The sequence below is a fragment of the Saccostrea echinata genome, unplaced genomic scaffold, assembly GCF_033153115.1.
Source record: "Saccostrea echinata isolate AGI-Se365-2 ecotype Australia unplaced genomic scaffold, CSIRO_AGI_Sech_v1 ptg000034l, whole genome shotgun sequence".
Lineage (NCBI taxonomy): Eukaryota > Metazoa > Mollusca > Bivalvia > Ostreida > Ostreidae > Saccostrea > Saccostrea echinata.
The window spans coordinates 6,283,584-6,311,463 of NW_026889783.1; the positions used below are offsets into that span (position 1 = coordinate 6,283,584).

The 27,880-nt window shown below is 34.2% G+C and overlaps 1 protein-coding gene across 5 annotated transcripts; it reads right to left on the bottom strand.

The window, feature by feature from the left end:
- Nucleotides 1-27,838, bottom strand: LOC133199644 (V-type proton ATPase 116 kDa subunit a 1-like). Of its 5 annotated transcripts, XM_061335500.1 has the most exons (24): nucleotides 27,770-27,838; nucleotides 21,096-21,268; nucleotides 20,754-20,832; nucleotides 20,028-20,254; nucleotides 19,653-19,744; nucleotides 19,094-19,220; nucleotides 18,861-18,943; nucleotides 18,640-18,733; nucleotides 18,162-18,374; nucleotides 16,715-16,865; nucleotides 16,085-16,224; nucleotides 15,031-15,167; nucleotides 14,778-14,871; nucleotides 13,987-14,105; nucleotides 13,408-13,559; nucleotides 10,778-10,914; nucleotides 10,568-10,672; nucleotides 8,707-8,718; nucleotides 5,201-5,266; nucleotides 4,177-4,242; nucleotides 1,737-1,847; nucleotides 1,464-1,581; nucleotides 896-1,070; nucleotides 1-699 (listed from the first exon to the last, which is right to left on the bottom strand). In XM_061335500.1, exons 2-24 carry the CDS (start codon nucleotides 21,210-21,212, stop codon nucleotides 606-608), a joined length of 2,709 nt encoding a protein of 902 aa, XP_061191484.1. In that variant the 5' UTR covers nucleotides 21,213-21,268; nucleotides 27,770-27,838; the 3' UTR covers nucleotides 1-605. The 5 variants fall into 5 exon arrangements, with proteins under 5 accessions (XP_061191484.1, XP_061191485.1, XP_061191486.1 ...); XM_061335501.1 differs by lacking the exon at nucleotides 8,707-8,718; XM_061335502.1 differs by lacking the exon at nucleotides 4,177-4,242.
- Between the last annotated feature and the right edge of the window lie 42 nt (nucleotides 27,839-27,880).

Genomic DNA, 27,880 nt, shown 5'->3' on the forward strand with positions numbered 1-27,880 from the left:
TAGCAGGAAATATTCTTTAATCAATATCACTGATGAGTATATAATCACAGAAACAATTTTAGTCCAGACATTTCAGTATATCAGAGGATCAGCCTTGAATGTCCTTGACCTAGATTTAACAAGTAAACAGCAGGATTCCATTCAACAGTAAACACTGATATCACCAGAAAACACTGATATCATCAGAAAAACTCTGTTAATGAGACAAACAAGATTAATCAACATATACTGATACGTTCAGTTTCAAAAATCAGCAGATTATGCTTTATTGGTCAACCTAAGTAATACTCAATTCCTCTAATTTAAAAATGTTTATAATTTCCCAACAAATACATAATCACAGAATGGTTAATGTCAATTGGTAAAAAGCGAAACAGAAATGTGACAATTTTTTGTACCTCACTCTGTTGTTAAACATTTCTTCAACACTAAGCACCAATCAAACGGTTTAACCATAGAATGTCATTATCAAGTAATTTCAAATCCGCAGTTGTTTAATACATAATTGGAAGCCCTTTGTTTTTCTAAAATAAAGAAGGAACAATCTACAGAAGGCATGGTCCTGGTTGTTCAATGAGCACCAGAATTATGTGACGTGGTTCAGGTTAATCGTCCAAATCAGCATCCAGCAGGTGCTTGAAGCTGTAGGGAGCAAACTTATAACCTTCCCCCATGTAGAATTTACTGTTAAACTCCACCCTATTAAAAAATACAGAACAAAACATAATGTTGACTGTTAATGGTAATATGGTAAATACATGTAACAATGGGCATACCTGCATGGAGTGAAGATTTGTCTCACAATACACATAATTTAATGGAAAAGTTCCAATATAATTGGAAAAGTAAGTCAACAAATAGATAAAGTATTGATTAATAATTAAATGGAGTTTACCAGTGAAGACGGAGAGTGTGAAGAAAAGCAGAGAGTCCCTCCATCAACAGTAATACAGCAACAGTCACGGCAGCAAAAACTGCAAACACCGCCCAAATAATGATCCCTCCCACGTACTCAAACTTCATAGTGAGACTGATGTGAAACAACATCCCCCATAAGACTTCGGACAACTCTGTAAAAAAACAACATTTAATCAGATAACAACTAAAGGATTGGATATGTATAAGCTTCATTTATGAGAGAAGACACCTAAAAACTACCCTGTTTGCAGACAAGAAGGTAGCATTGAGTAAACTTACGAGTACGAGCCAGACTGAAACTGAAGATGTAAACTTATGAGCATGAGCCAGACTGAGGCTAAAGATGGGTACTTACAAGCATGAGCCAGACTGAGGCTAAAGATGGGTACTTACGAGCATGAACCAGACTGAGGCAAAAGATGGGTACTTACGAGCATGAACCAGACTGAGACTGATGATGAATACTTAGGAGCATGAGCTAGACTGAGATTGAAGATGAGTACTTACGAGCATGAGCGGGACTGAGGCTGAGGACAAGTACTTACGAGCATGAGCCAGACTAAGCGCCCACAGACGTAGGTAGGAGGCAGTGTGTGAGATACAGCCCAAGCAGTACTCTATTGTATGAATGGCCTGGTGTATAAAGACCTCTCCCATCTCAAACTGAAATCAAAGCACACAGGCTACAATGCTGACCTGAACTGTATTTTTCTTACATGAAAGAAATCCTCAAGACCTTGTTCTTAAATTTGTTATAATGATATGGAACTGACTCTTAAATAATTGACATATAAAACAATAAAATGTGAAAATGTCACCTTTTCTTCTTCCTCCTCCTCATGTCCTGCAGCCCCGCCTTCTGTGTGATTGACCACGCCCCCTTCCTCTCCATTAATTGACATGGTTGCATTCTTCCCAGAATCTCTAACCTGAATACCACAAAATTCACCAGAAGATTAGGACTTAAGAAGTAAGTGTCTTTAGAAAAGATGAAACAAAGGGTAGAAACATAAATAAGTCTGAAATATACTTGTCAAAATTTTAGAAAAATAGATGTTCCATATCAAAACACATTCATAACACCTTACATAAGACATTTCTTTATATGTGCATTGCAATACGAAGTATTTAGTTAGCAAATGCATATTAATGTGAAAGGCTACATGAACCTGAAAACAAAATTTTGTCTAAATTTGCCGATACACAAGTCTGAGTACATTGTTGTCTACTAAGAAGCTCTTTTCACATGCTCCAATGACATGTCAATCAAAGGACTAGTTTATCTTTTTTTCAATGTTATGTCCTTGTTATGTCCTTTTGAACAAGATGAATAAAGAATACTTTCTAAGGCAACTTCAAAACAATAAAAATAATACAAAAAATGTAATATATTAGCTGCTAGAAACATCCTCAAAACAATACTAGAAACTTGCACTCTTACAGAGTGTAGTATAGTATTGTTTATATGTTAACACATACAACATGTACAATATTAAGTACTGGTACAGTGTATGTATAGATAATGGAATATAAGGAAGGGAGAACAACTAAATGCTATAAAATTCTTCATATTGTTGACCATTTATGCTGAAGAATTTGACTTTTTTTTAAGTGAGGCTCCCGATTAATACTCTCATGCAAAATTCTCCGTCACCTTTAGTTAAGCAGAATACACAGTCTAACTAACTTTTTTATGTAAACATTACCAATTGTTGTATAGAAATAAGCAAGCAGCAGGCTATATGGTTTCCGAATATATACAGAATATAAATATATATATCTCCCTTAAAGCAAGAAGACATTTTTCTTAGGTTATTTGGTAGATTATAAAGAAGTCAAGTTGCAAATAAAGTACATTATATACAAAGGAACATAAATTTCCATGCATCAAGAATTTTGACAGTGATGAAAAAAAAAATCATAAGCATGCACCTGTGATTGAAGTAAGGTTGGCTGTAAGTAATTCAATAATTCTCTTCTTAAAAAGATTTAACTATGGACAGTTAAATCAGAATAAAAGGGTTCTAAGCCACAAGGCTCACTTGGTAACTCTTACAGCAAATCAGGACTTACAAATATCTCTCTCTCTGGCCTCACAGGCCATAAATTAAATGACTCTATTCCACCATCCTCACCATGTCAAAGTTTGTGATATCATTCCTAAACACAAACCCTTGATAAAAGTCGCTAGACAAAAGTTGGGCTAGTGTTTACACATGACATAAATGGGTAATACATGTAATAATTTAACCAACCAATGAGAATCTCTCTTTCACAGAACATCTGAGCTCAAAAAAATGCAGAGAAGTTCACTTTTTTTCATTTTCATTTGGTTTTTGTTTATTTTCGAGATCTAGTTTTGTTCAGTTTATTAAGACACAAATGATATACATAATTTGACAATCTGTTGTTTTCTAGTGGCTTATAGCCCAGAATCTCTTGTATTTGTGCATGATTGAGAGGTTCTAAAACTTTATGAGAGGTAATTTCTCACACATCCAACAACTAAAACTTTCCATTTTGTTTATAAAATTTACCCAGTATAAAAGCCATTTACTGAATCGTTCCCAGTCCAAAACTGGGAACAAATGAAGTACATGTAGTAGCTAATCTAGCCCAACTCTTAAATCGTGACTTTTGTCAAGGATTTGTGTAGAGGAATGATATCACAAAGCCTTGACATTGTAAGGATTATATTTCAGGTTTTTTATTTTCAAATTTTCAATGTATGGAAAATTATAACCATGGTACTTGCACCTAATTTTTGAAATGAATTTCTAAAATAAATCAAATAGTCAGAAAATTACTAGTTTAAAAAAAAAAAAAACATAAATGGATTTTGTAAATTAGAAAAAAAATATCCTTGAGCAAAGTCTAATCATATGATTGATATACAGCATTTGTATTGACTCAAGGATGCTGACCTGTTCAGCTTGATCTTGACATTTGACCTTGAAGGAAGCAGCAGCAGTTTGATTCCCACAAGATTATTAAACTAAATCTAATTTTTGCTTTGTTTTGACTACACCCATCACTCAATGATGTGTGCCGAGTTAAATTGAAATTGGTCAAGTTCTTCCAAAGTACTGTACAGGTAGACAATGGACATGTGTGATCAGAAAACATAAGTAGAGCCCCAGACTCGAGTAAGCTAATAAAACCTTAACTTGTTAATGTATCCCACTTCATAAGTGTTGCAACTTGACATTCTGGACTAAGCTATGGTTGGTAAATCCGCAAACACACCCGAAAACTTACCCCAAGCTCAATGTCAGACAGATGGGCCTCAGGTCTCTCCCCCTTACCCTTTTTAGTGTCATCTGACTAGAGGCGAAAAGGCAAAAAATCAGACTGAAGCTTAAGTACAGGGGGTGTTAAAAATGGAGGGCCCACCAGTCTGAATTCTGCTTACAGGTGTACTACAGGGGCCTTTAAAATTTATAACACATTTAATTTCCACACCACTCAACATTATCAGAACTTGGGAGTTTCCTACAATTGTTTAATAGAGGTTTTTAATAAACTAATAAAATTTTCCTCATACTTTGCCTACAAAATTATTATGCACATCAATTAATAAAAATCTACCCACAGAAAACAGTATGGTGGACTCCCCTAACAGACTGGCCACAACTCTATTAACATACAACAGCTGTTTAAAAACATGCAGGCCACAAAAAAATGTCATATTATATATTTTCCTGCCAAAAAATTAAGAAAATTAAATAAATAAAAGATCAGGTAATATGTTGATTTTAGAAAAAGCAGCAAGCCAATATTACACACATAAGGAAATCTTAAAATTTTCACCAAAATAGAAAAAAAATTGCGAAATTCACATGCAACTCAGCCATGCAATTCTTAAAACATCACCACCAGATGACTTAAACAGTGGCAAAGTCCTCACAACTCCTTTTCCCCTCCTACATTCCTTTAAATATTTTATTTCTACTATTTAAATATTAGACAATTTTATGTTTAGTTTAGTCTTAGCTTTGTATTGTGTTAAATCACCATTTTTTTCATTATTGGATTTATGACACTGAGAAACCCATCTTGCATCACTCCTTCTACATGCTGTTAATGATCTAATGACTGATATTAGTTTGTCCCATGTTAGGATGACACTTAAAGCATTAACAAATTTATAGTGTTTTTATTTTAGTATAAAAACAACTGCAACCTTGTCAAAATACATGAAATGTAAGGTACAGTGTTTGTCAGTGATGTTTCAACTGCAACTTGACATGGTTTCTATGGTAATGATGGTTGCTATGCCTACCTGATCAGGTGGTTCCTCATTATTTATCAGTGTTCGCTGTGAAGTGGCATAAAGCCCTTGCCGTCGCTGAAGAAGAAATAGAAAATTATACACTTAATCTATATTCATATGAAATTCCAGACTTTTAATTATATAATTCATCTCTCTGTAAAATTGCACACTAAATTACTTTTAAATTAAAATGCATATTACTGTACTCTGTTTAACAATAAATGGACAAGGTCATTAGATTTTGAAATGTAAAGAAAAAAGACATGCTTTCTTGTGTTAAACACATCCAATACAGAAAAATGAATAACTTGATGAACCTTAAAATAACAGCAGAGATATTCTGATCTCTTTCCTATACATGCTATTTGAATTAATGACAACAATATGCAATAATAAAGTAGCGCACAAAATGCAACATGATTGTGTTGCATAATTTCTAAATATTTGTATTTTACTTTAAATATTGTAACTTTTTCTTGATAGTGAGGAATAAATATGAATGCATTATTAAATTCTATAAGTTTCCTATAATATCTGAAAAACAATAGGCCCATGGGCCACAACACTCACTTATATCACTTTGGCCATGCTGTTTTGAGAAGATTTTTTCCCCCTTGATATTTCTACATAAAATTTTGACTTCCCATTGTGACCCTACCCTACCTTCAGGGGACAAGATTTAAACAAAATTATATTTACACTATCTGAGGATGCCTCCATAAAAATACAACTAAATGGCTTTGTTGTTCTTGAGAAAATTTTTAGATTTTTTCCTACTTATTTCTACGTAAACGTTAGATCATCCATTGTGGTGACATGCTTCCCTTCTGGGGGAATTAACGATAAATGAATATGATAAAAATAAATGATTAGAATAAACTTGAACTTGAATCCACACTACTTGAAAATGCTTCCATTATAATTATGACTAATCATGACTTTACTGTTCTTGAGAAAATTTTTCTTTGTATACATCTGTAAAACTTTGATTGCCTATTGTGGTCTGGCCCTACCCCTGCCTATTGTGGTCCGGCCCTACCCCTGGGGTAATAATTTCAACAAACATGAATCTACACAACTTGAGGGTATTTCCGAATTACTGTGAGAAATCATGGATTCGCTGTTCTTGAGAAGAAGATTTTAAGATTTTTAAGGGTATTTTTTCCTATATATTCATATGTAAAACTTTGATCTCCTATTGTGGCCCCACTCTACCCCTGGGGGCCATGATTTAAACAAACTTGAATCTCCACTACCTGAGGATGCTTCCACTTTAAAAAGACTAAACATGAGTCTGCTGTTCTTGAGAAGAAAACTTTTAAAGAGTTTTCACACATATTCACATGTAAAACTTTGATCACCCATTGTGGCCTGACCCTACTCTGGAGGGCCATGATTTGAACAAATTTGAATTTATACATCAGGAAGCTTTCACATATTTCTGTCCAAGTGGTTCTTGTGAAGATTTTTTAAGACACCCACCCTATATTTGCCTTTTCTTGATTATCTCCCCTTTAAAGAGGACAGGCCCTTATTTAAAAAAAAAAACAACCTTGAATCCCCTTTACCCAAGAATGCTTTTTGGTAAGTTTGGTTGAAACTGGTTCAATGATTCTCGAGAAAAGGTTAAAAAATGTTAAAAGTTAAGAGACTGACAGACAGATGACAGGTGATCAGAAAACCTCACCTGAACCTTTGGTTCAGGTGAGCCATTGAAAACAAAAATAATGTGGATGTATGAGGTGGCAGTCTGGTATCTAAAATTTAAGGATTTAATTAAACTGGCTAAATACTAAGTGCAAAAATAATGAATTTTTCTGAACAATTAACAAATAATGGATTTACGTAGTTTAATTTGTTATGTAAATTTACAAGACAATCTAGAAAACTGACAAGTCAGCAAGGGCCACATAAACAGATTTGCATATGAATGTGGGATAATACAGGTGAGAATATGATAACTTGATAAAGAAAGAAAAGTTCAAAATATATGAGAAAAATGTGAAATGACAACTCAACTGTAACTATGAAATTCAAAGACATCTCCTAAATTATGACAGAATAAGATCAATATTCAACTTCCTGGAAAAAACAAGCATTATCCTTGTATTTACATATGGCAGTAATAAAAAATCCCTACCTTTATATATTAATTTACTGAAAAAGTAAATCCTTAAAAAATAATTCAATCAAATGTGTGTCTGAACAAGGATAAAGTAGGCAAATTACAAATTGTCAGCCTTCAAAGAATGCAAAGATCATCCAGGTTTCAACTTCAAACCAAACATCACTTGCAGGTAGAGGTGTTCATCAATTTAAACATGATAAAAACAGGCTCTGCTGCAGCAGGCAAGATAACTAATCCCAGGGAACCCTTTGCTACTCTACTTGAGTTTATCCCATCACCCCAGCCCCTAGCTGGATAACATACAGAATCAACCTTGGTATCAAAAGATGTCCTGCTGTCTACTGAAATTTGATACCAAATAGGAACATAATATTCATTCATAAAAAAATTTTTGAAAAAAAAAGAAAATTGAATGACAGACACACAGACAGATGGACAGAGTGATTACTCAAAAGCAAATCCTAGTGTACCCCAGGGTGTACACACACAATATTAATTACACTCATCTAGTTCACTGAAATGAAGTGTACATTTGAATGGAAAGATTTTTAAAATAAAATACAGAATGATCATTCCAAATACTTAATAATTCTAATAATTTCACAATAAACATATACATGTATTTGTGGATGAACTAACATATTTGTGCTCTTTCTCATAGCAAAGCTCTTTCCAGATATATGTGCTAAATTAAAAGATCTTTATCGTATGAAGTACCTGTGTATACCTCACAATAAGTAATTGGCGAGATATCTCAACTTCAATGATGAGATGTACTGGGGTATATCTCAGTATGTCTCACCACCAACTGATGAGATGTTTATCTCACCACCACTAAATGATATTCACTGATGCTATATAACCCCCATTAACTCAAGAGATGCATATATCTCATCACCATCATATGATATCTCACCAGCATTAAATCATGAGATATATATCTCACACCACTATATGATGAGATATGAATGAGATACTCTTTCACTGACTTCCCTTTCAAAAAATATAATTTTATCACCCCATTAAAATTTGAAAAATATCACACAAGAATGCAATGCAGGCTGTGTTAATATGAGCAAGCATACCTATTGCTTTTGGTTTACATCCTAAATATGTTATCAATTATCTGTAAATATTTGCTTGTAAGTTGGTTAAGGGGCAAGAAAATAGCTTTAGTTTTACATATCTGATTAACAGATATGACCTCTTCCATAAAGATATGTCTAATCTTATATGCAAGTAGATGCATAATAAAAAATCATAACAATTATGAAAATAGAGTAGTAAAATCTGTGTTAATTATAATAATAACTGACAGCCCTGTAAAAAAACTGAAACATACACACACAGCTAGCCTGTTACATTACTAGCAGTACTCCATACTCACACTGTTACTGGCCTGTACAAAGTGACATGATCAATATCAGTTACAACTACAGGTCACATGATCAAATCAAAGGTCACATGATCAAATTCACAGGTCACAGATTTAATAAAAATTAACAGGTTACTAATTTGAAACAAGTAATATTAATGGTCAAAACCAAAAACAAAAATGAACCATCTTTTGATCTTTCTAATGAAGTACCAGTTAGATTAGATCCAAAAAATAACAAGATGTGTTTGTGAAACACTGATGCCCCCGTATGGCAGCTTATGGCAAAGGTTAAAGTTTCTCAAATGCAAGTCAGAATCCAGGCCAAAAGATAAAAAAATGTTACATTTGAAAGCCCTAGCTGCAACTGTTCAAAAGTTATGGCGAAGGTTAAAGTTTTTTAAAAGTAAGTAAAACATCAAGGTCAAGGTCAAAGTTGTTGGTATCCAAAGGAAGGTCTTGTCACAAGGATTACATATGTAAAGTATGAAAGCCCTAGCACCAAGCATTCAAAAGTTATGGCCAAGGTTAAAGTTTTTCGAAAGTAGGTCAAACTCCTATGTCAAGGTCAAAGGGTCAAAGTGGTTGGTATCCAAACGAAGGTCTTGTCACAAGGATTACATATGTGAGGTATGAAAGCCCTAGCACCAACCATTTAAAAAATTATGGCCAAGGTTTAATTTTTAAGAAGTAGGTCAAACTCCTATGTCAAGGTCAAAGGATCAAAGTGGTTGGTATTCAAAGGAAGGTGATGTCACAAGGATTACATATGTAAAGTATGAAAGCCCTAGCACCAACCATTCAAAAATTATGGCCAAGGTTAAAGTTTTTCAGAAGTAGGTCAAACTCCTAGGTCAAGGTCAAAAGGTCAAAGTGTGTATCCAAAGGAATGTCTTGTCACAAGGATTACATATGTGAAGTATGAAAGCCCTAGCTTATCCGTTCAAAAGTTATTGCCAAGGTTAAATTTTTTCAAAAGTACGTCAAACTCCTAGGTCAAGGTCAAAGAGGTTGATATCCAGAGGAAGGTCTTGTCACAAGGAATACACCTGTGAAGTTTGAAACCCCAAGCACCAACTGTTCAAAAGTTATGGCCAAGGTTAAAGTTTTTCAAAAGTAGGTCATACTCCAAGGTCAAGGTCAAAAGGTCAAAGTTGTTGGTATCCAAAGGAAGGCCTTGTCACAAAGAATACACATGTGAAGTTTGAAACCCCAAGCACCAACTGTTCAGAAGTTATGGCCAAGGTTAAAGTCTCATAAAATTTTGCAAAAGTGGGTCAAACTCCAAGGTCAAGGTCAAAAGGTCAAATATGATGGTACCCAAAGAAAGGTCTTGTCACAAGGAATACACATGTGAAATATGAAAGTCAAAGCTCCAACCAATCAAAAGTTATGGGCAAGGTTAAAGTTGACAACAGACAAACAGATAAACAGACAAACAGATAAACAGAAAAACAGACAGACAGGACAAAAACAATATACCCCTGGGATCTTTCGATCCGGGGGCATAAAAACAGAAAATGAATCATCTTATGATCTTTCTTATGATATTCCAGTTAGATTAGTTACAAGAATATAAACATTTAAAAATAAAGAAAAATAATGACATTTTATTCTGAATATAAAATTCTACACCAATTTCTGTGTAGTTATCATATTATGATCAATATCAACAATATACATGTACACATAAGCAACACGAGATACAAATATACAATCATGTACATGTAGGTGAAAATTAAATCAAGCTTTTCTCCTCAAGAAAGACCTTCACCTTGTTGACTCATTAAGTCAAGGTTAATGCTTTGACATTTATAAACACAGTCCTATTCTATTTGACCTCCATTTCCCATTGCTATGGTAACATACTAACCTTGACCCTGGCATTATGTCTGGCTCTCAGGATAAAGGGCTTCACTAGTAACATCATAGGAACCATTGATAACGCCAATACAACCAGAGTGATCTGAATAGGTTGCTAAAAACAAAGAGATCAAGTTCATAAGATGTAGGGATATGATGACCACATATTCATCTGATTCTGAGTGGAGAGAATATGATATAAATATGTACATGTATTTACCTGGTACTCAAAGAAGACAGTCTGTGACGTTGCGTTGATACTTTTCGGTTCAATACTAGAGCAGGCATACAGGTCCCCAGTAAAATTGGCTGGTTTTGAGCGGGGTGTGTACGTTATCAAAAACATGTTGATAAACTCTTTAAAAAAAAAGAATTCTCTGATGAGACTGTAGCCAGTGTTTGAAATAAACATGTGCCCGACCGCCTGAGACGCACAAATTTTGCCATGGGTGAACAGATTTGCACATATTGACGCCTGGCTGGACGTGTTAAAATTTCACTTAAATTAAAATTCATATATTTGATAAATCTTTCTCAGATCAATTTATACATGTTGTATCAGTAGCAAAGTGTAATAGGTAAAAGGGGTAGAATTTGTTAGCTTATAGATTCAAAATTGAAGTTATGGTGATCTGGCCCAATTCACATTATCGCTAAAAACAAATTTATAAAAGACAATTATTTTCTCAGGCTAGAGGATTTTTGGTAGGGCTGACAACTTTCACTAGCAGCCAGCCCTGTATGTCTAGCTAATTTTACGGTGAGTTTCAAACACTGTATCTCTACTGGATTGTACTTATAAACAAGAGGCCCAGGGGCCACATTGCTCACCTGAGGAACTGGCTAGGTAAAAGCAAATATCAGTTCAGTATTGAAAAGTTTAAATATAAAAGTGGGTTTGGGGGGGGGGGGGGGTGTATTTGAACAAACTTAAACCTACAATTCCTAAGGATGCTTTTGAATTAATATGACACATAATGGCTTTGCTGTTTATAAGATGAAAATTTTTATTGATATAACCTTTATTTTCCTTTGTTATGATCCACTTTAATGGCTCCTCTATTCTCCTGATTGGTCATGATTTGAACAAATTTAAATCTACATTACCTTTCTTGATGCTTTTATATTCATGATCAATCATGGCTTTGTTGTTCTTGTGAAGAATTTTAACGATTTTTTCCATGTATTCCTACGCAAAACCTTGATCACCCATTGTGGCCCCACTCTACCCCCAGCGGTCATGATTTGAACAAACTTGAATCTACACTACCCGAGGATGCTTCCATATAACTATGACCAATCATGGCTTTGCTGTTCTTGAGAAAAAGATTTTTCCTATGTATTCCTATGTTAAACTTTGATACCCCATCGTGCCCCCACCCTTCCCCCGGGGGTCATGATTTGAACAAACTTGAATCTTCACTACCAGAGGATGATTCTACATGAGTTTCATCTTTCCTGGCCTAGTGGTTCTTGAGAAGAAGATTTTTCCTATGTATTCCTATGTTAAACTTTGATACCCCAGGGGTCATGATATGAACAAACTTGAATCTTCACTACCAGAGGATGCTTCCATATAACTATGACCAATCATGGCTTTGCTGTTCTTGAGAAGAAGATTTTTAAAGATTTTTCCTATGTATTCCTATGTTAAACTTTGATACACCATTGTGGCCCCACCCTTCCCCCAGGGGTCAAGATTTGAACAAACTTGAATCTACACTACCAGAGGATGATTCTACATGAGTTTCATCTTTCCTGGCCCAGTGGTTCTTGAAAAGAAGATTTTTAAAGATTTTTCCTATGTATTCCTATGTTAAACTTTGATACACCATTGTGGCCCCACCCTACCCCCGGGGGTCATGATTTGAAGAAACTTGAATCTACACTACCAGAGGATGCTTCTACATGAATTTCATCTTTCCTGGCCCAGTGGTTCTTGAAAAGAAGATTTTTAAAGATTTTTCCTATGTGTTCCTATGTTAAACTTTGATACTCCATTGTGGTTCCACCCTACCCCCATGGTCATGATATGAACAAACTTGAATCTTCACTACCAGAGGATGCTTCTACTTAAGTTTCATCTTTCCTGGCCCAGTGGTTCTTGAGAAGAAGATTTTTCCTATGAATTCCTATGTTAAACTTTGATACCCCACCCTTCCCCCGGAGGTCATGATATGAACAAACTTGAATCTACACTACAAGAGGATGCTTCCATATGAGTTTCATCTTTCCTGACCCAGTGGTTCTTGAGAAGAAGATTTTTAAAATATGCCAATAATTTTTTACTTATTCATAATTATCTCCCTTGGAAGAGGGCATGGCCCTTCATTTGAACAAACTTGAATCCCTTTCATCCAAGGATACTTTGTGGCAAGTTTAGTTGAAATTGGCCCAGTGGTTCTTGAGAAGAAGATGAAAATGTGAAAAGTTTACGATGACGATGACAGATAATGGACAAATTTCGATCAGAAAAGCTCACTTGAGCCTTCGGCTCAGGTGAGCTAAAAAGGAGAAAAGTAGAAATTTGGCTTGAAATTATGGCAATCGAAATAGAATTATGATTTTTAAGTCTCTGTGAGGCAAGTTAATTTGAAATTGGGCCAAAACTGTAGGAGGAGTAGCCTTTTCCAACAATATTTGTCAAAATCAGAAACTGATATACAGAATCAAACATATCTTAGTGTACCAAGATTTATTGAAATCAGAGAAAAATACAGGAGGAGTAGTGTTTTGAAAGAATTTCACAGAAATGTCTATTTTTAGTAGCCATGGCAACATAGTTCAAGGAAATAAGACAGCAGAAAGATAAAATATGGATTGCTGTTCAATATATAAAGTGTTACTTACGGATCAGAAGTTGTGGTGCATACTGGGTACAGAGGGCGGTGAAAAAGATCCACTTATAGAAGACGAGGGCCACCAGGTAACCAAACAGACACAACAGGAAGACCAACTGAGGTATAAACTCGCAGAAGATGTTCAGAGGCCGACGGAAGTACCTGGGGAACACAGAATCAGCCTCATAAAACAAATGTTAACATAAATAAGGTGGTCACAAAAAAGACAATCCAATCAAACACTTTCATTTATTCTTCTCTTAGAACAAGTTTGTAACAATGTAAATAAACATACACACTGTTCATGTGTCCGAATATTACTTTTATTTATTTTTTTAAATGTTACAGCATCTTAATTGGTAAACGCATGTTCCCAAAACTAAAAACTAAAATCTGTTCACTTTTTTTTTTCAATTTTTCAGGAAAACTTGCACATTATTTTTTTTAAAAAAAATTCATTTATTTATATAAATATTATACAATACATTCAAATACTGTACATGCAGGGTTCAATAATTTTAGCTTTAAAAATTTCACACATTTTATATCTGACTTTGTTTACAAAGAATCTTTTACAAAAAAGACTTACGCGTGATTGACACAACTCAGAAGTACACCAAGCAACATCTGTGAAACTCCAAAGATGACAGAGATCTTCATCTTCAGAGAGTTTGTGAAGGTGATCTTGTTTAGACTTCCCTGCCAGATCTAATTTAAAGAAAAGATGACTGTGTTACTTTGTTGTTCAGATCAACTTGAATCTTTAAATTGCAGAGCAAATTCAAAATACATGTAAGGTGACTCCCAAAAACTTGAAGTAGCAAAATGTTTTTTTTGGAGTGGGGGAGGGGGGGGGGGGGATGAGAGATCAAAGAGTTTAGAAATTGGCATTCTGACCTGATAATTTCAAAAAGTAGAAAATTTGGCAAGTTGAAGAGATATGTATTGATTTTGTAAATTTCACTTGGCAGTTTCCAGGATTTTTTCAATTTTATTTGAAATATCTAATCAGAATTTCTCTTTTTGACACAAAAACAACTAAAACATGAGGACATGACTATACCTATGTAAATTAAACTTGCAACTAATCAGATAATTTATTTTTTTCTACAGTTAAATTGATCACTGTTCAATATAATCAACAATCAAGATACATGTCATTCATACATTTATGACAAAGTTTTTTAAAGCACAAATTCCTACATGTTCATCATATAAGGTATTCCAAAACAAGAAATTAACAAAAATGTACATGTAAGTATGATGATTTCTATAAATAATGTACCTCCAAATACTAACTGTACGGTTGCATGTATAAAATCAATGGACAATAATTTACATTTATTTGTAATGGGTATCATATGTAGAGCAGTAACTTACTGGGTCAACTCCAAAAGGATAGGGACCTGTGGCATTGTCAAAATGCTCCAGCGGATCTAGGACTCGACTGGACTGAGCCATCAATGTGTCAAAACTACAAGAGATCAATTATAATCCACATTTATAGGGTACAACTAAAGACCTACTGACAATTAACTCATAACTTACCTAAGTACTAACTATTAGTAACTATACTATACTGTAACATGTGACAAAATAATTTGGCTTTGCATGAACAGAGAGACATACTTACTCGTAGTTAGGGTGCCACGCTGATCCAAATATGTTGACGGATTTAGAGAAGATGTCGTTATAGATCAGTCCAGTGTAGACCGAGAAGAGACCCATCATTGTGATGATGTAACGACCACCAAAAAACATGTTCCTTATCTGAAATAACATATATTTCCTGTTACGGCTCATTTCTAATATACACACAGTGGTATTTCTCTTTGTTTTTGTAAACAAGTACATGTACTTTCAAAATTTGCTCTGTTGTCCCATCTCTCTCTCATCAGAGTCAACATCCAAGCTTTGTGTACATGTATTTAACAGCAACATCAAATTCAAGAAGAGTTCAGGTGTTCCTATCAAGTGCATCTGAGATTCAAAACCAATAGTTGTTCAGTTTCATTTCATGAACTCCTCATAATCATGTATACAATGTTATTTTGTGAAGTGTAATTTCCCCATTCCCTATACTCTGTCTTGAGGCATGGCCTTCCACATTACTGTCTATTTAGTTTAATTTCCCCATTCCCTATACTCTATCTTGAGGCATGGTCTTCCAAATTACTGCCTATTTAGTGTAATTCCCCATTCCCTATACTCTGTCTTGAGGCATGGCCCTCCACATTACTGACTATTTAGTTTAATTTCCCCATTCCCTATACTCTATCTTGAGGCATGGTCTTCCAAATTACTGCCTATTTAGTGTAATTCCCTATTCCCTATACTCTGTCATGAAGCATGGTTCTCCACATTACTGCATTTTTAGTGTAATTTCCCCTATACTCTGTCTTGAGGCATGGCCTCCACATTACTGTCTATTTATTGTAATTTCCCCTATACTCTGTCTTGAGGCATGGCCCTCCAAATTACTGTCTATTTAGTGTAATTTCCCCTATACTCTGTCTTGAGGCATGGCCCTCCACATTACTGTCTATTTAGTGTAATTTCCCCTATACTCTGTCTTGAGGCATGGCCCTCCACATTACTGTCTATTTAGTGTAATTTCCCCTATACTCTGTCTTGAGGCATGGTTCTCCACATTACTGCCAATTTACTTCTTGTTGTCCTCCACTTACCTCGTTGTCTGACTTGTCAGCCATCAGTTTTTTCTCCATGATGACCATCCACAGTCCGGCCAGGAACATGATGAATCCATGACCAAAATCTCCAAACATGACGGCAAACAGGAATGGGAAGGAGATGATGGCATAGGGAGCTGAAGAAACACATATACATGAATTATATACAGTTGAACTTCAGTATCTCAAAAAGTGATATCTGGAGCACCATGGATATGTAGAAGTGAATTGGAAGTCCCAACGACATATTCTTTAAGCATTAAACCCTCAATATCTTGAATACTCCGATATCTTGAAGTTTTTTCTCGGTCCCATTGAGTTTGAGATGATAAAGTTTGACTGTAGACAGCATATGCTAAAGTGTAACTTATTCATTTTAAAGTGTACATAAATACATATACATGTATTTACATGTATATTACATTTTGCTGATGCAAAGGTTTAGTTATTTGGTTTACTTATTTAACAACACCTGAATCATACTTGCAAAATACTCTAATATTGCATGTACATGCAAAATGCTCTAATGTTGCATGTACATGCAAAGTGTATACTTTTTTTCAATGAGTTGGAGTGCCCATTATACATTGTACATATAAAAATATATAAATAATAAAATCTACACACCTGGATTGACCTCTTGGTAGGATGCTATACCATAAGCATCAATGATTTCCTGAAACACAAGTGTAAACTTGTTTGTGCGGAAGTAGGTAGGTGGAACTTCCTTTGTTTGCATACGATGGAGAATGCTAGGAACGGTGCTTCCACTCAGCTCCTGTAATCATCAACAAAATAAGGTTTATCCAAAAAAAAAAATAGTTTATACAAATATTTGTTATTTTTTATATCTACTTGTATAAAATTTATCTTTGATTATTTCATTTTCTGTGCATCAGAATTTACAAGTACAGTCAAACCTGTATTAAGAGACCTTCCAAAGGAGAAAGAAAAAAAGGTCACATATTTTTTGATATTTTGTTTATTTATATATGTTTTTATTTTTTGAGTTTTGATAGGTAGTCTCTTAATACAGGTTGCTTATTTTCTGCAGTGTTCAAATATACAATGCTGAAAATATTATACATGTATGTGGAATGTATTTTATACCATGTACTGTATATTTCCACTTTTCTGAAAATATTGAGATTTTTTAATCCTAATAAAAAAGCTCTAAAGATTTTCTTCTTATAATAGATTTTGTTTTACACAATAGATTATAAAACTTCGTATTTTCTGCACATTATTAAGAATTTAAAATTGTGTCATGATTAATGTTATGCATTTGGTAACAAATAAGAATTAAATTTATAACTAAAAAATTATTTAACCTAATTAATTTTTTCCTGAGTAAATTACCGCGTCTAATTGCGTGTTTGTCACCAGGTACCCTAATTATCACCTGGTTTGGGTGCTAGCTACCGTGTGTTTTCATAACCATGCAGTGACACATTTGAATTAAATATACATGTTGGAGTTAGTTACTTGCATTTTGTAAATTAAAAGTAAAACAGACAAGTTTTATAGCTGAATGTCTATTAGGCCCTTATACTGCTATAGCACGAAATGATATCGGGATCGACCTCATACGTTTATTTTCAAAATGGCGTTCAAACAACGTGAATATTTATATTTTAGATTTCAATGTTTATTCAATAAATATCTACACGTAAGTAAAAGTATTTATCTTGTAATGTTGTTTTATTTGTAAAACTCACTATATATAATTTTTAAATGATTAAAACATGTGTCTGTAAATATAGATGTTTGAACCACAAATGTAGCATGCTTGACTGAAATCGAAAGTAGGAATCGGAAATTAAATAGTCGTTTAATCAAGGTTAAATTGCGTGAAATCATTAAAAATGGTTAGGAAAATCACGGTCTCTGGTCGCATCAGACAGGTGGTTGTTTAATACAGGTTTAATATATAGGGAAAAGAATTGGGAGGATTTTTTTACGGTCACATATGACAGTAAGTCGCTTACAGTGGGTCGCTACGGCAGTTTTTACTGTACATAACGTGAACTACAAATGTTAACATTTTTGCATTTTTTGGAAGATCAGAACTTACAGTGCCATGTTTGAGTGCCCTCTGTATTTCCTCCAGCCCACTGACTGGTGTCCAGCACTCAGCAATCAGACTGTTGTGGGACACATCAAAGTTACACATGTTGAGGGTGTGGTAGATTGCCTTGATCTTCTTGACCTTGATAATCCAAGGTCGTATCTCTTTCTGGGCACTCATCAACACTCTCTTCCTGTGGTCCTCGGTTTGGTGGAGAACCTATAGATTTACAAATTGTTATAATTACACAGTGGCTAGGATGTCAATCAACTGACAATTTTATTATGGATAAACATATAGGATATTAATTGTCAAGTTTTTTTTTCATATTTAATATGTGCCATAGATATTTATCATATGTAAACATACATGTCAGTGAGTATTTACTGGGTACTTACAGTGTTGAGGTATGGATATACATACAAGCTACCTGGTACTTACCGTGTTGAGGTATGGATATACATACAAGTCACTGGGTACTTACAGTGTTGAGGTCCTCCAGTCGAGTAGACACACCATTCAACATTTCAATTCTCTCCTGAGCACTCTCTGGACATGGGTAAAGTGTGGCTTTAAACCTACAAGTTTTTAAATTCAAAAATTGAAAATATTTTTAACCTAGTATTAATGAATTTTTGCCAAATTTTATTTTATTTTTATTTTTTTATTTATTTTTTTTTTTTTATACATTTTAGAGTTACCAACCCTTCACAAATCTTCCTGACCCTAGCCTTAAGTTGTTCTCCTTGGAAGAAAATCAGAAACACACACTTAGAAATGGCATCTCCCTGGAAAACAATGTAATTTTATCATAAATCATGTAAAATGTTCACAACGTTAAACAGAAAATTTAAATGACAAGTTTTATCACGAAGTCTGAACAGGAGTTTTCCTATGTTTGCATTCTTTATAGTAAGATATGTAGAATTTCTTCTCACTGTGACTGGGTCCTCCAGGGCCTGTTCAATCTCGTCGTACTTCAAGAATGTGTTCCCTCTGTTAGCAAACCACAGAAGTCTCTCAAAGGCAGGTACCTTTTCTCTGGGAATCACACCAGCTACAAACCTATAATAAATACAAGGATGATAAATATAAAACTAAAAGTCTGCAATAATATGTCACCAATCATTTTTATCAATTTAATAAGTACAGGAAGCTTTACTTACACTAGACTGTACAACATTCATTCAGGTTGTACAGTATTTACTTACATTACTTAAGGAAGTACAGAATCTACTGTGTTGTACAATATCAGGTTACCTGAGTTGTATAATGTCTACCTGATTACACAATATTTACCTGAAGTGTTCAATATTTACTCGGTTATACAATATCTACCAAAATGTACAATAGCAGGTTATCCAAGTTTTTCAACGTCTACCTGAGTTGCAGAATATCTACTGGGTTGTACAGTATCTACTGGGTTGTACAATATCTACTGAGTTGTACAATATCTACTGAGCTTTACATTATCTATCTGAGTTGCACAATACTTACCCTAGTTGTACAGAAGTGATGGGAACAAATCCCCCTCCCTCATCATGGACTAGAGCACTCTGAGCATCCTCCACAATACCATGACGGCCATGCTGAAAAAGTGAATTCCATGAGAGAGTGACAATACCTTTCTTTATCTACATTGATGAATTTGCATAAGAGTTCATAATATACAATAGATGTAGCTTTTTTTCAGTTTCTTACAGTATTATCTACCTGTTTAGTTCTCAATCATTGATCTTTACTCTTCACATCTTTTCTAAAGGCATTGCTATAGATAGATTAGCTTCATCATATTTTTTCATGAGTAGCTTTGAGACTCGAGTACACTCACTTGAGTTGTCCTGAGTCTATGAATTCCTTATGTAAACCCACCTCGGAGAAGAAGAGCTGTGTTTTCTTCAGGACTTCTTTAAGCTCTGTCAGCTCTAGATAGTTACGACGGAGAGCCTCAGCATTTGTGTTCACTTCCTTTAACTCAGACTCGATCTTCTCAAAGGTGGCCTCCAGGTCGATCATTTCTTTAGGAGCTGGTGCCTTCGGATTCTCGTCTCGGTCTGGAATCTTCATTCCATCCTTCTTCAGTTCCTTGTGTATATATCCTGTAACAAACAGTGATAACATGTTAAGTGTCTCATTTCATGATAAAGGCAACCTATGAAACAGAAGAAGAATGGTTATAAAATCTTACATGTAGCTTTAAGATTTCACTTACAAATTTCACGAGTTTTCTCACCATCTCTTCACATCTAATTATCTCACTCATAAACTTTACAGTTTTCTCTCCATCTCTTCACATCTCACTCAAACTCTACTTACTGAGATTTCTCTACATCACTTCACATCTCACTCAAAATCTACTTACGGAGATTTCTCTCCTTCTCTTCACATCTCACTCACAAACTCTATTTACTGATTTTTCATTCCATCTCTCTCTCAATCTCTTCACATCTCAGTCACAAAATCTACTGAGTTTTCTCTTTCATCTCACTCACAAACTCTACTTACTGAGTTTCTCTCCTTTACTTCCATCTCACTCACACAATCTCCTTAGTGAGTTTTATCTCCAATTCTTTTATCTCACTCACAAAAACTACTTACTGAGTTTTCTCTCCATCTCTTCACATCTCATTATCTCACTCACAAACTTCCTCTGGAAGGCATTCACATCAGGATTCAGCTACAAATAAATTAAAACAATTAATTTACAGAAGTCACTAATTCAGTAGAATATTTTTATATAACTTGAACAATACTAGAATGAAAAATAATGTGATTGCATTATATTCTTCAATAGTAAAATTAACAAGGCTGTCTCATGTTGGTAATAAAATACAAGTATGGTTTCTGAATGAATCTGTTATCATGAATTTGCATGGAAATAAATATCTAATACATGAGGATCTTCAGAAAGTTGTATGTGGTTTATAACATAAACCTTACATCTTTGAATTGAACCAGCCCAAGCTCCCCCAGCTCTGAGACGCAGGCATAGGCAGCTTCTGATTGGAGGAAAATCTGACACAGATTCATTTCCTCGCTACGGAACAGAGCCCCCATCTTGGTAGTCTTTTGTTGGCTCCTCAGTCAAGACAGGATTTTATTTACTCAAATGTCTGTGGTAAAAAAAGATTTTCAGATTATTTAAGATGTTGTGACCCAAATAAATGTATTGAGTTTGACAACTTAATGTAACAGATGACAAGGTATTGACTGATATGAAGATCTTCAAATACATATGACCACTACATTTACTAATCTCCAGACATTAATAAATCCCTGAGATCCCAATGCATACAACAATGCTGCATTTTATATGAACTAGCAACACTTCTAACGTGTCTAACATGTCTAAGAAAATCCAGTCAGTTACAAAAAGTCAACATTACAACAATCCTTTGCAGGGTTTACTGACAATGTACATTAAATAAACACAGTGTTTCAGAACCAAGTCTACCTGAATATTAGTAATTTTATCAACCACATTGTATTCACTTGTTTATTTCCTTAAGTTTTCTATTATGCGAAACCATTGAATTTGTTTGAAGATTCTTCCTCACAACTATGCCAAGTCTGCAGAAAGATTTTTTAAAAATCTGATAATGTGTGCAAAACTATTTCCTCTTTTTTTTATTTTGGAAGCTGTCAGAACACATGTATTTTTTCCCCTTTAAGACACAGGAATGTTGTAAGCCTTAATTACATAGGTAATATAATGTCAGTGTCCTTAAAAGGTCAAACATCTTATCACAATTTACCAGTTACACCCAACAGCTGGCCATAAGTTTTTTGAACTTCTAATAGGATCTCATATTAATATCCAGATTAAACCATCTAACTGGATTATAAACATTCTATTGGTCCATACAATTCATCAAACAAGACTTTTACATGAAGAAACTACAAACGTTTACTGATATACTTCTAAATATACTCTCTCTTTCTCACTGTTCAGAAAGGCCATCTCATCATGGAATGAAACTTGACCTAGATATTTTTATGATAAATCTGTATCCCAAATTTCATTTTAGTATGTGCAACCTCTGGGAAGAAAATGAACTGAAACTGTTGGTGGACCGACAGACAGACCGACTGACAGCCAGCAGCAAAGCAATATGCCCTCCCTTCTTTGAAGAAAGGCATAATAAATGGTTGAGTATTTAGTGTTTTATTACACTCTTTTCCGCTTTTTTAAACAGTCTTATCCTGTTGAAATATATAGAGGATACTCAATGTTTTGTAGATGAATATGGAATTTATTTCATGAGTGGGACAGGATTTTTTTTATATTTTCATGAGTGCAAAGCACGAGTGAAAATATCAAAAAAACCCTGTCTCACGAGTGAAATAAATTCCATATTCATCTACAAAACATTGAATTTTCTGTTTATTACATTTTCTTTGATTTTCCCTTTGCCTCTGTCTTTTCTTAATACAGTGTCATAAGCTTGACGTCATAGTTGAGTGGTTGAGATGTCACAGCTTAGCAGTTCTGAGATTGAAAACATTACATAGCATGGCTTTCAGCAACATATTTGGGAAGAAATTTGCAGTTTTAGCTCTATCAAGATCGTTAGTTACTATCTCTATCTTATGACAGTCTAGAAATTATTTTTTACTTACTATGATATCCTTTCACACTGTGAGAGAATATCATTTTGGCATCCTTTCACACTGTGAGAGAATATCACTTTTATTCAATAAATAAATCACAGTATTTCACTGTTGAAAATGTAATAAAATTACATTATGATATACATGTATAGCTACACAACACATTATCAGGAATGTGTAATTAAATTTGTTGAAGACAGAAGAACTGTAGTGTGAAAAATTCCTATTATTTAATAAAATGGTTCTTGACTTTTGATTTCAGTCTAACCTTGACTATACAGACCTGGTCAGGTATTGGTTGACCGATAATTGTCAATAATTGTATAATATATCACTAACACATCATAATGGCTAATAGGCATCTTTATATCCTGTTCTGATTAACTAAGCACTTCTGTCTGACCCATACACTTAGTTGGCATAAGGAGTATTAATACAACAGGGAAAAAAATAAAAACTATGAACCAAGACAGGAAACCTCTCAGAAGTTATAATATAATGGACAACTTAGTGACAAGTTATAAGTTAAAAAAATTGACTCAGAGGAGGGAAACAAATTGTACCAAAATTCAGTCCAAAGAGTTCACAGGGGGAATTGACTTTCTTCATTTCATCCAATAGAAACACAGGGACTGATGTTCCTTATGGATACAATATATATTTATATACATGTATAACCATTAAGTTATTAAGAAACATTTTGTACTAAAAATATAGAATCACATGGTAGACAATGCTAATTTATCTTAAAATAAATAAATATAAAGAATAATTTAAAAAAAAAGCACACTTGCCCAAGTGTTAGCTTGATTCCCACTTCTCAATTATACAGCAGATAAGAAATGTGTATATTCAGTTTACACAAAACAAACATCCAGCCCCCCAACACGAGAATGTGTTCACTTCTTACCTGAGTGACTTCTCAGGTAATATTTGGGCTACCTAGCTGTCAATCTTGCCTAGTTTTCAAGCTCTTTACATATGGTATAGGAAATATGCTTGTATAGAACAGCAATCAAAGATGAAAACAGCTGCAGAAGTACAAGTCACATGACTCAGATTACAGTTATTGTCATGTGATAACCTATCAGCTGTTTCTGAACTTTAATAACATCATTAACTCGGTATTGTGATAAAGGTCAAATATACTTTAAGTCATCAAAATCTTAATAACATTACAGAATTAGGCACTTATATATACAATGATCATTTCAGTTTTTTGTTGGGGGATGCATGTTGGCAAGTTTTGAATTAATGTGTCATGTTAATGTTAATTAATGCTAATTGTTGTGTGCAATGAGTACTTGGTTAGTGTTACCAGTTTACAAACAAAAATACCAATTAATAACTTATAATATGTCATTTTAAAGTCAAATATTTCCTTCCTTCATTACCCAAGTTTATATATCTTATTTATGTAGGGCTGATCAAACAATGTCAGAGCAGTTTCTGGGCTTTAAAAAATTAAAATGGATTTTTTTCTTTTTTTAATAAAAAGGTGCATAAAAAGGGGCTAAAACTGCTCAATAAACAGAATAAGACATGACTACTGTAGCATATTAAGGACAGATGATACAAACAAAAGTCACAGGTGGTGAAAAGTCAAATCCCAACCGGGAATCGAACCCAGAGCCTCTGGCGTGCCAGCGCTTTAACCACTGAGCTATTGAGACCTGATATATTGACTGACTTTCACACATCTGTGTACCTGGTGACATATTACCCCTCTTTGTAGAAATTTGTCCTCGAATTCTAGGAGTTAAGGAAATGCTGTAAGACGTTCCCAGGGAATAGTGGGTATTTGCATGTTGGGGGCCAAATGTCACAGGTGGTGAAAAATCAAGTCTCAACTGGGACTCGAACCCAGCGACTCTGGTGTATCGTGCCAATGCTTTAACCACTGAGCTATTGAGACTGATATATCGACTGACTTTCACGCACATAAACTTTTAATACATCCCCAAAGTGTGCAGAAAATCTTGCACCAAAAATTGCACCATATTTGCATTACAGGATCTGTAGCATTATGGTCAAAGACTAAAATATAGAACCATAATGCTACAGTTCTGCAGCTAGTAGAGCACCTGACTGGAGATTCAGGGGACCCTGGTTTAAATTCCGGTCTGGTCTGTCGCATTTTTCTCCTCTTCTGTTACATATTAATAAGGATGACTGCAGAAAGGTAGAATTTTGAACATCATAGAAAGTTTACAATTTCTTCATATTTTACAAGTTTAATATTCACATAATTTACAACCAAAATAGGTCAAAAAATATATACCAATCCAGGCATCTATTTTATTGTTTGTATCATCTGTCCTTAAGAAATTAGTTCTGTAATGTAAGAAAGCTGGAACAGAACACTGCTCAAATTGCACCTGTTTTTTGTTCTCTTTTTTTGTAACAATTTAAGCAAGCATTAAAGATATTAATTGTCTCTATCACTATCTAATATTATATTCTTCTTCCTGATCAACTACACCTCTTCCTATAACCAAGTATCTTGAATCAAGATTTATTTTAACTGCAGCCTTAGGCAGTATCTACCTACACCAAGTATTACATTACATGATCGTGGTTTTTTTTATGTTTTTGTGTTGTAAATGCTTGGTACGTCATCAGTGTGATCAGACTTAGGCAGTATCTACCTACACCCAGTATTACATTACATGATCATGTTTTTTTTTTAAAGTTTTTTGTTGTAAATGCTTGGTATGTCATCAGTGTGATCAGGATGTTATTTTAATTAATTTATCTTTTAACTGATCTTTTCCCCCATATTTTTTTGTTTCACATCTATATTATATAGATCTCACATCTTCCTGTACCATTCAAGGTAAACAAAGACGGTGCATATTCTGTCAAGATTGCTAACTAAAGGAAAACATGGAACAATTTATTAAATTTAGTGTAATGACCTTCCCTTCATACATCAAGCTCAATTAATTACCATATTTACTAGGAATTATACATCCTCCTCCTATATATATACCACTCTTCCTCTGTTGAAAAGGAAACTGAAAACATTATTAACCCAAACAAATGCATATCTCATCCCTATATTTTGACATTAACCATTGCTTTAGGTCTGCTAAATGATATTTTTTGTATAAGCCAGGGCTAGACAAATAGCATTGCCCAATGCCCAGGACAACCAATTTTGTTTGATTGCCAAGTTATTTGACAAGTGGTACCTGCCCACAGACAAGTGCTTTATCATTAACAAAAAATCATAGACTCAAATGTCGTTTATTTTACTGCTGTTGAAATATAATGGATCACAGCAGAGTATCCGTATTTGAAGCAACTGACAACAACATGGATTACTCAGTTGGGACTCCTCTAAAAGTAACCTTTTTATGTGTTGTTAAAATTTACATAAGACGTAAAACATGGCAGGTATCGATGCCATGTCAAAAAAGTTGAAGAGGATTTATAAAATATGATGAAAGTCCCCTAATCACTGATTATGATTAAAAAAACTCACTATTGAATATAGGCAAAATCTTAAACTCAGTGATAAAATTCTATAGGATGAAGTAAACCTTAAACCTCTGATACCCTGACAAATTCATATCTGCATGCACTCTTGTTTGTATCAATACACTCAGGCGAAATAAAAACTGTACAACATTAATGAAAAGATCAGAGTATAGCCTGAGGTTCTTCTTTGTAAAGTATATTTTCTTTCACAACTTTTATGTTTTCAGTAAGCTACAAATCTGGATAGTACGAACTGGTATGAATAGAATTAGGATGTCCAATCTTTGTTGTTCATTGAAAAATTTTCAGACCAGAAGGCTACTTATCTTTTCAGTATTCACTTTTTTTAAGCTGTGCTATCAGAAAAGACATAGAAAATATTGTAAACTTGAGCTGCAGTCTACACAACCTTTGTACATGAACTGATGATGTAATAAAGATCATCCATAAATCATGTCTATCAGTATATTCTTATTTCCCAAATTATACATATGCAGGGGGTAAAACTGAATCTAATGAAGCCACTTGATTAAATCATTCAAAAGATGCCTTAGACAATAAGGAAAAAGCAGTCATATTCCTAGCTGCAGGTAGCTAGCTGGTCTGAAAAAAATTGGGATGGACGACCAGAGAGCTACAATTAAATTCTGGATTTTTCGATTGTAATACTTCGTGAATGTGTCATAGAAAATATTTCATACAAAAAGTTGAAGAACTCTTGGGGTACAGAATGGAGGGGGGGGGGGGGAGGGTCCCGTCCCCAAGCACCTGTGCCAAGAAGACACAATTTGATGTGTGAATTTTACATGCAATGTTTTCAGAAGAGTTCAAAGTTGAATACTTCCACTGCACCAACTGAAGGTTCAACTTTTTGTGCATGCTGCAAAAATAACACATGTAAGAAAAAAGTGTTATGAAATAGCTAAATCAAGCTATTTTGAATAGCTTAATAAAGCTATATAGCTTAATCATGAGATTGTGCCAGACCTGGTTAACATGGTTAAAGTATGAACTTATGACTGGTAGCTCATCATCTTCTTCTTCATCTTTCATTGACATATGTATAAACAGTTACATTTGGTACTAAAGGTGTAAGAGAAAAAAAACCACACAACAAAAACATGTTAATATTTCAGTTCCTATAAGGTCAAATTGCAGTTCCCTCCTTTGTGAATAGACTATAGTTAGAATAATATAACTGTGTCTAAGGACAGGCCAATATCATATTAATGATTGAATATTCTCTTCAAAATTTTTACATAAAAACAATCACACTGATGTTAAATCATATTCAAACGTTTTCCATTTGCTCTCACATCCTTACAATTTATTGTAAGTTTCCATTAACAGTATTAATTGACACCATCTTAAAATTAATTTAAAAAAAAATGCATGAACTGCTGTAGTTCATTTTTTTTTAGGAGGGGGTCTACAGTATATCTACACTGTGGATCTTTCAACAAATTCTTCTGCTAAACACAGAAACCTGTGCTTCTCAGTATAGGCCAAACTAGACTAACCTTGTGTTTATTTAAACACTGGAATCGTCTCTAATGAAGTTTGCATTTACACCGCCTACTTCTTGAAAGTTCTTCCCTGATAACCTGGTTCTCAACTCTCAGCAGAATAAC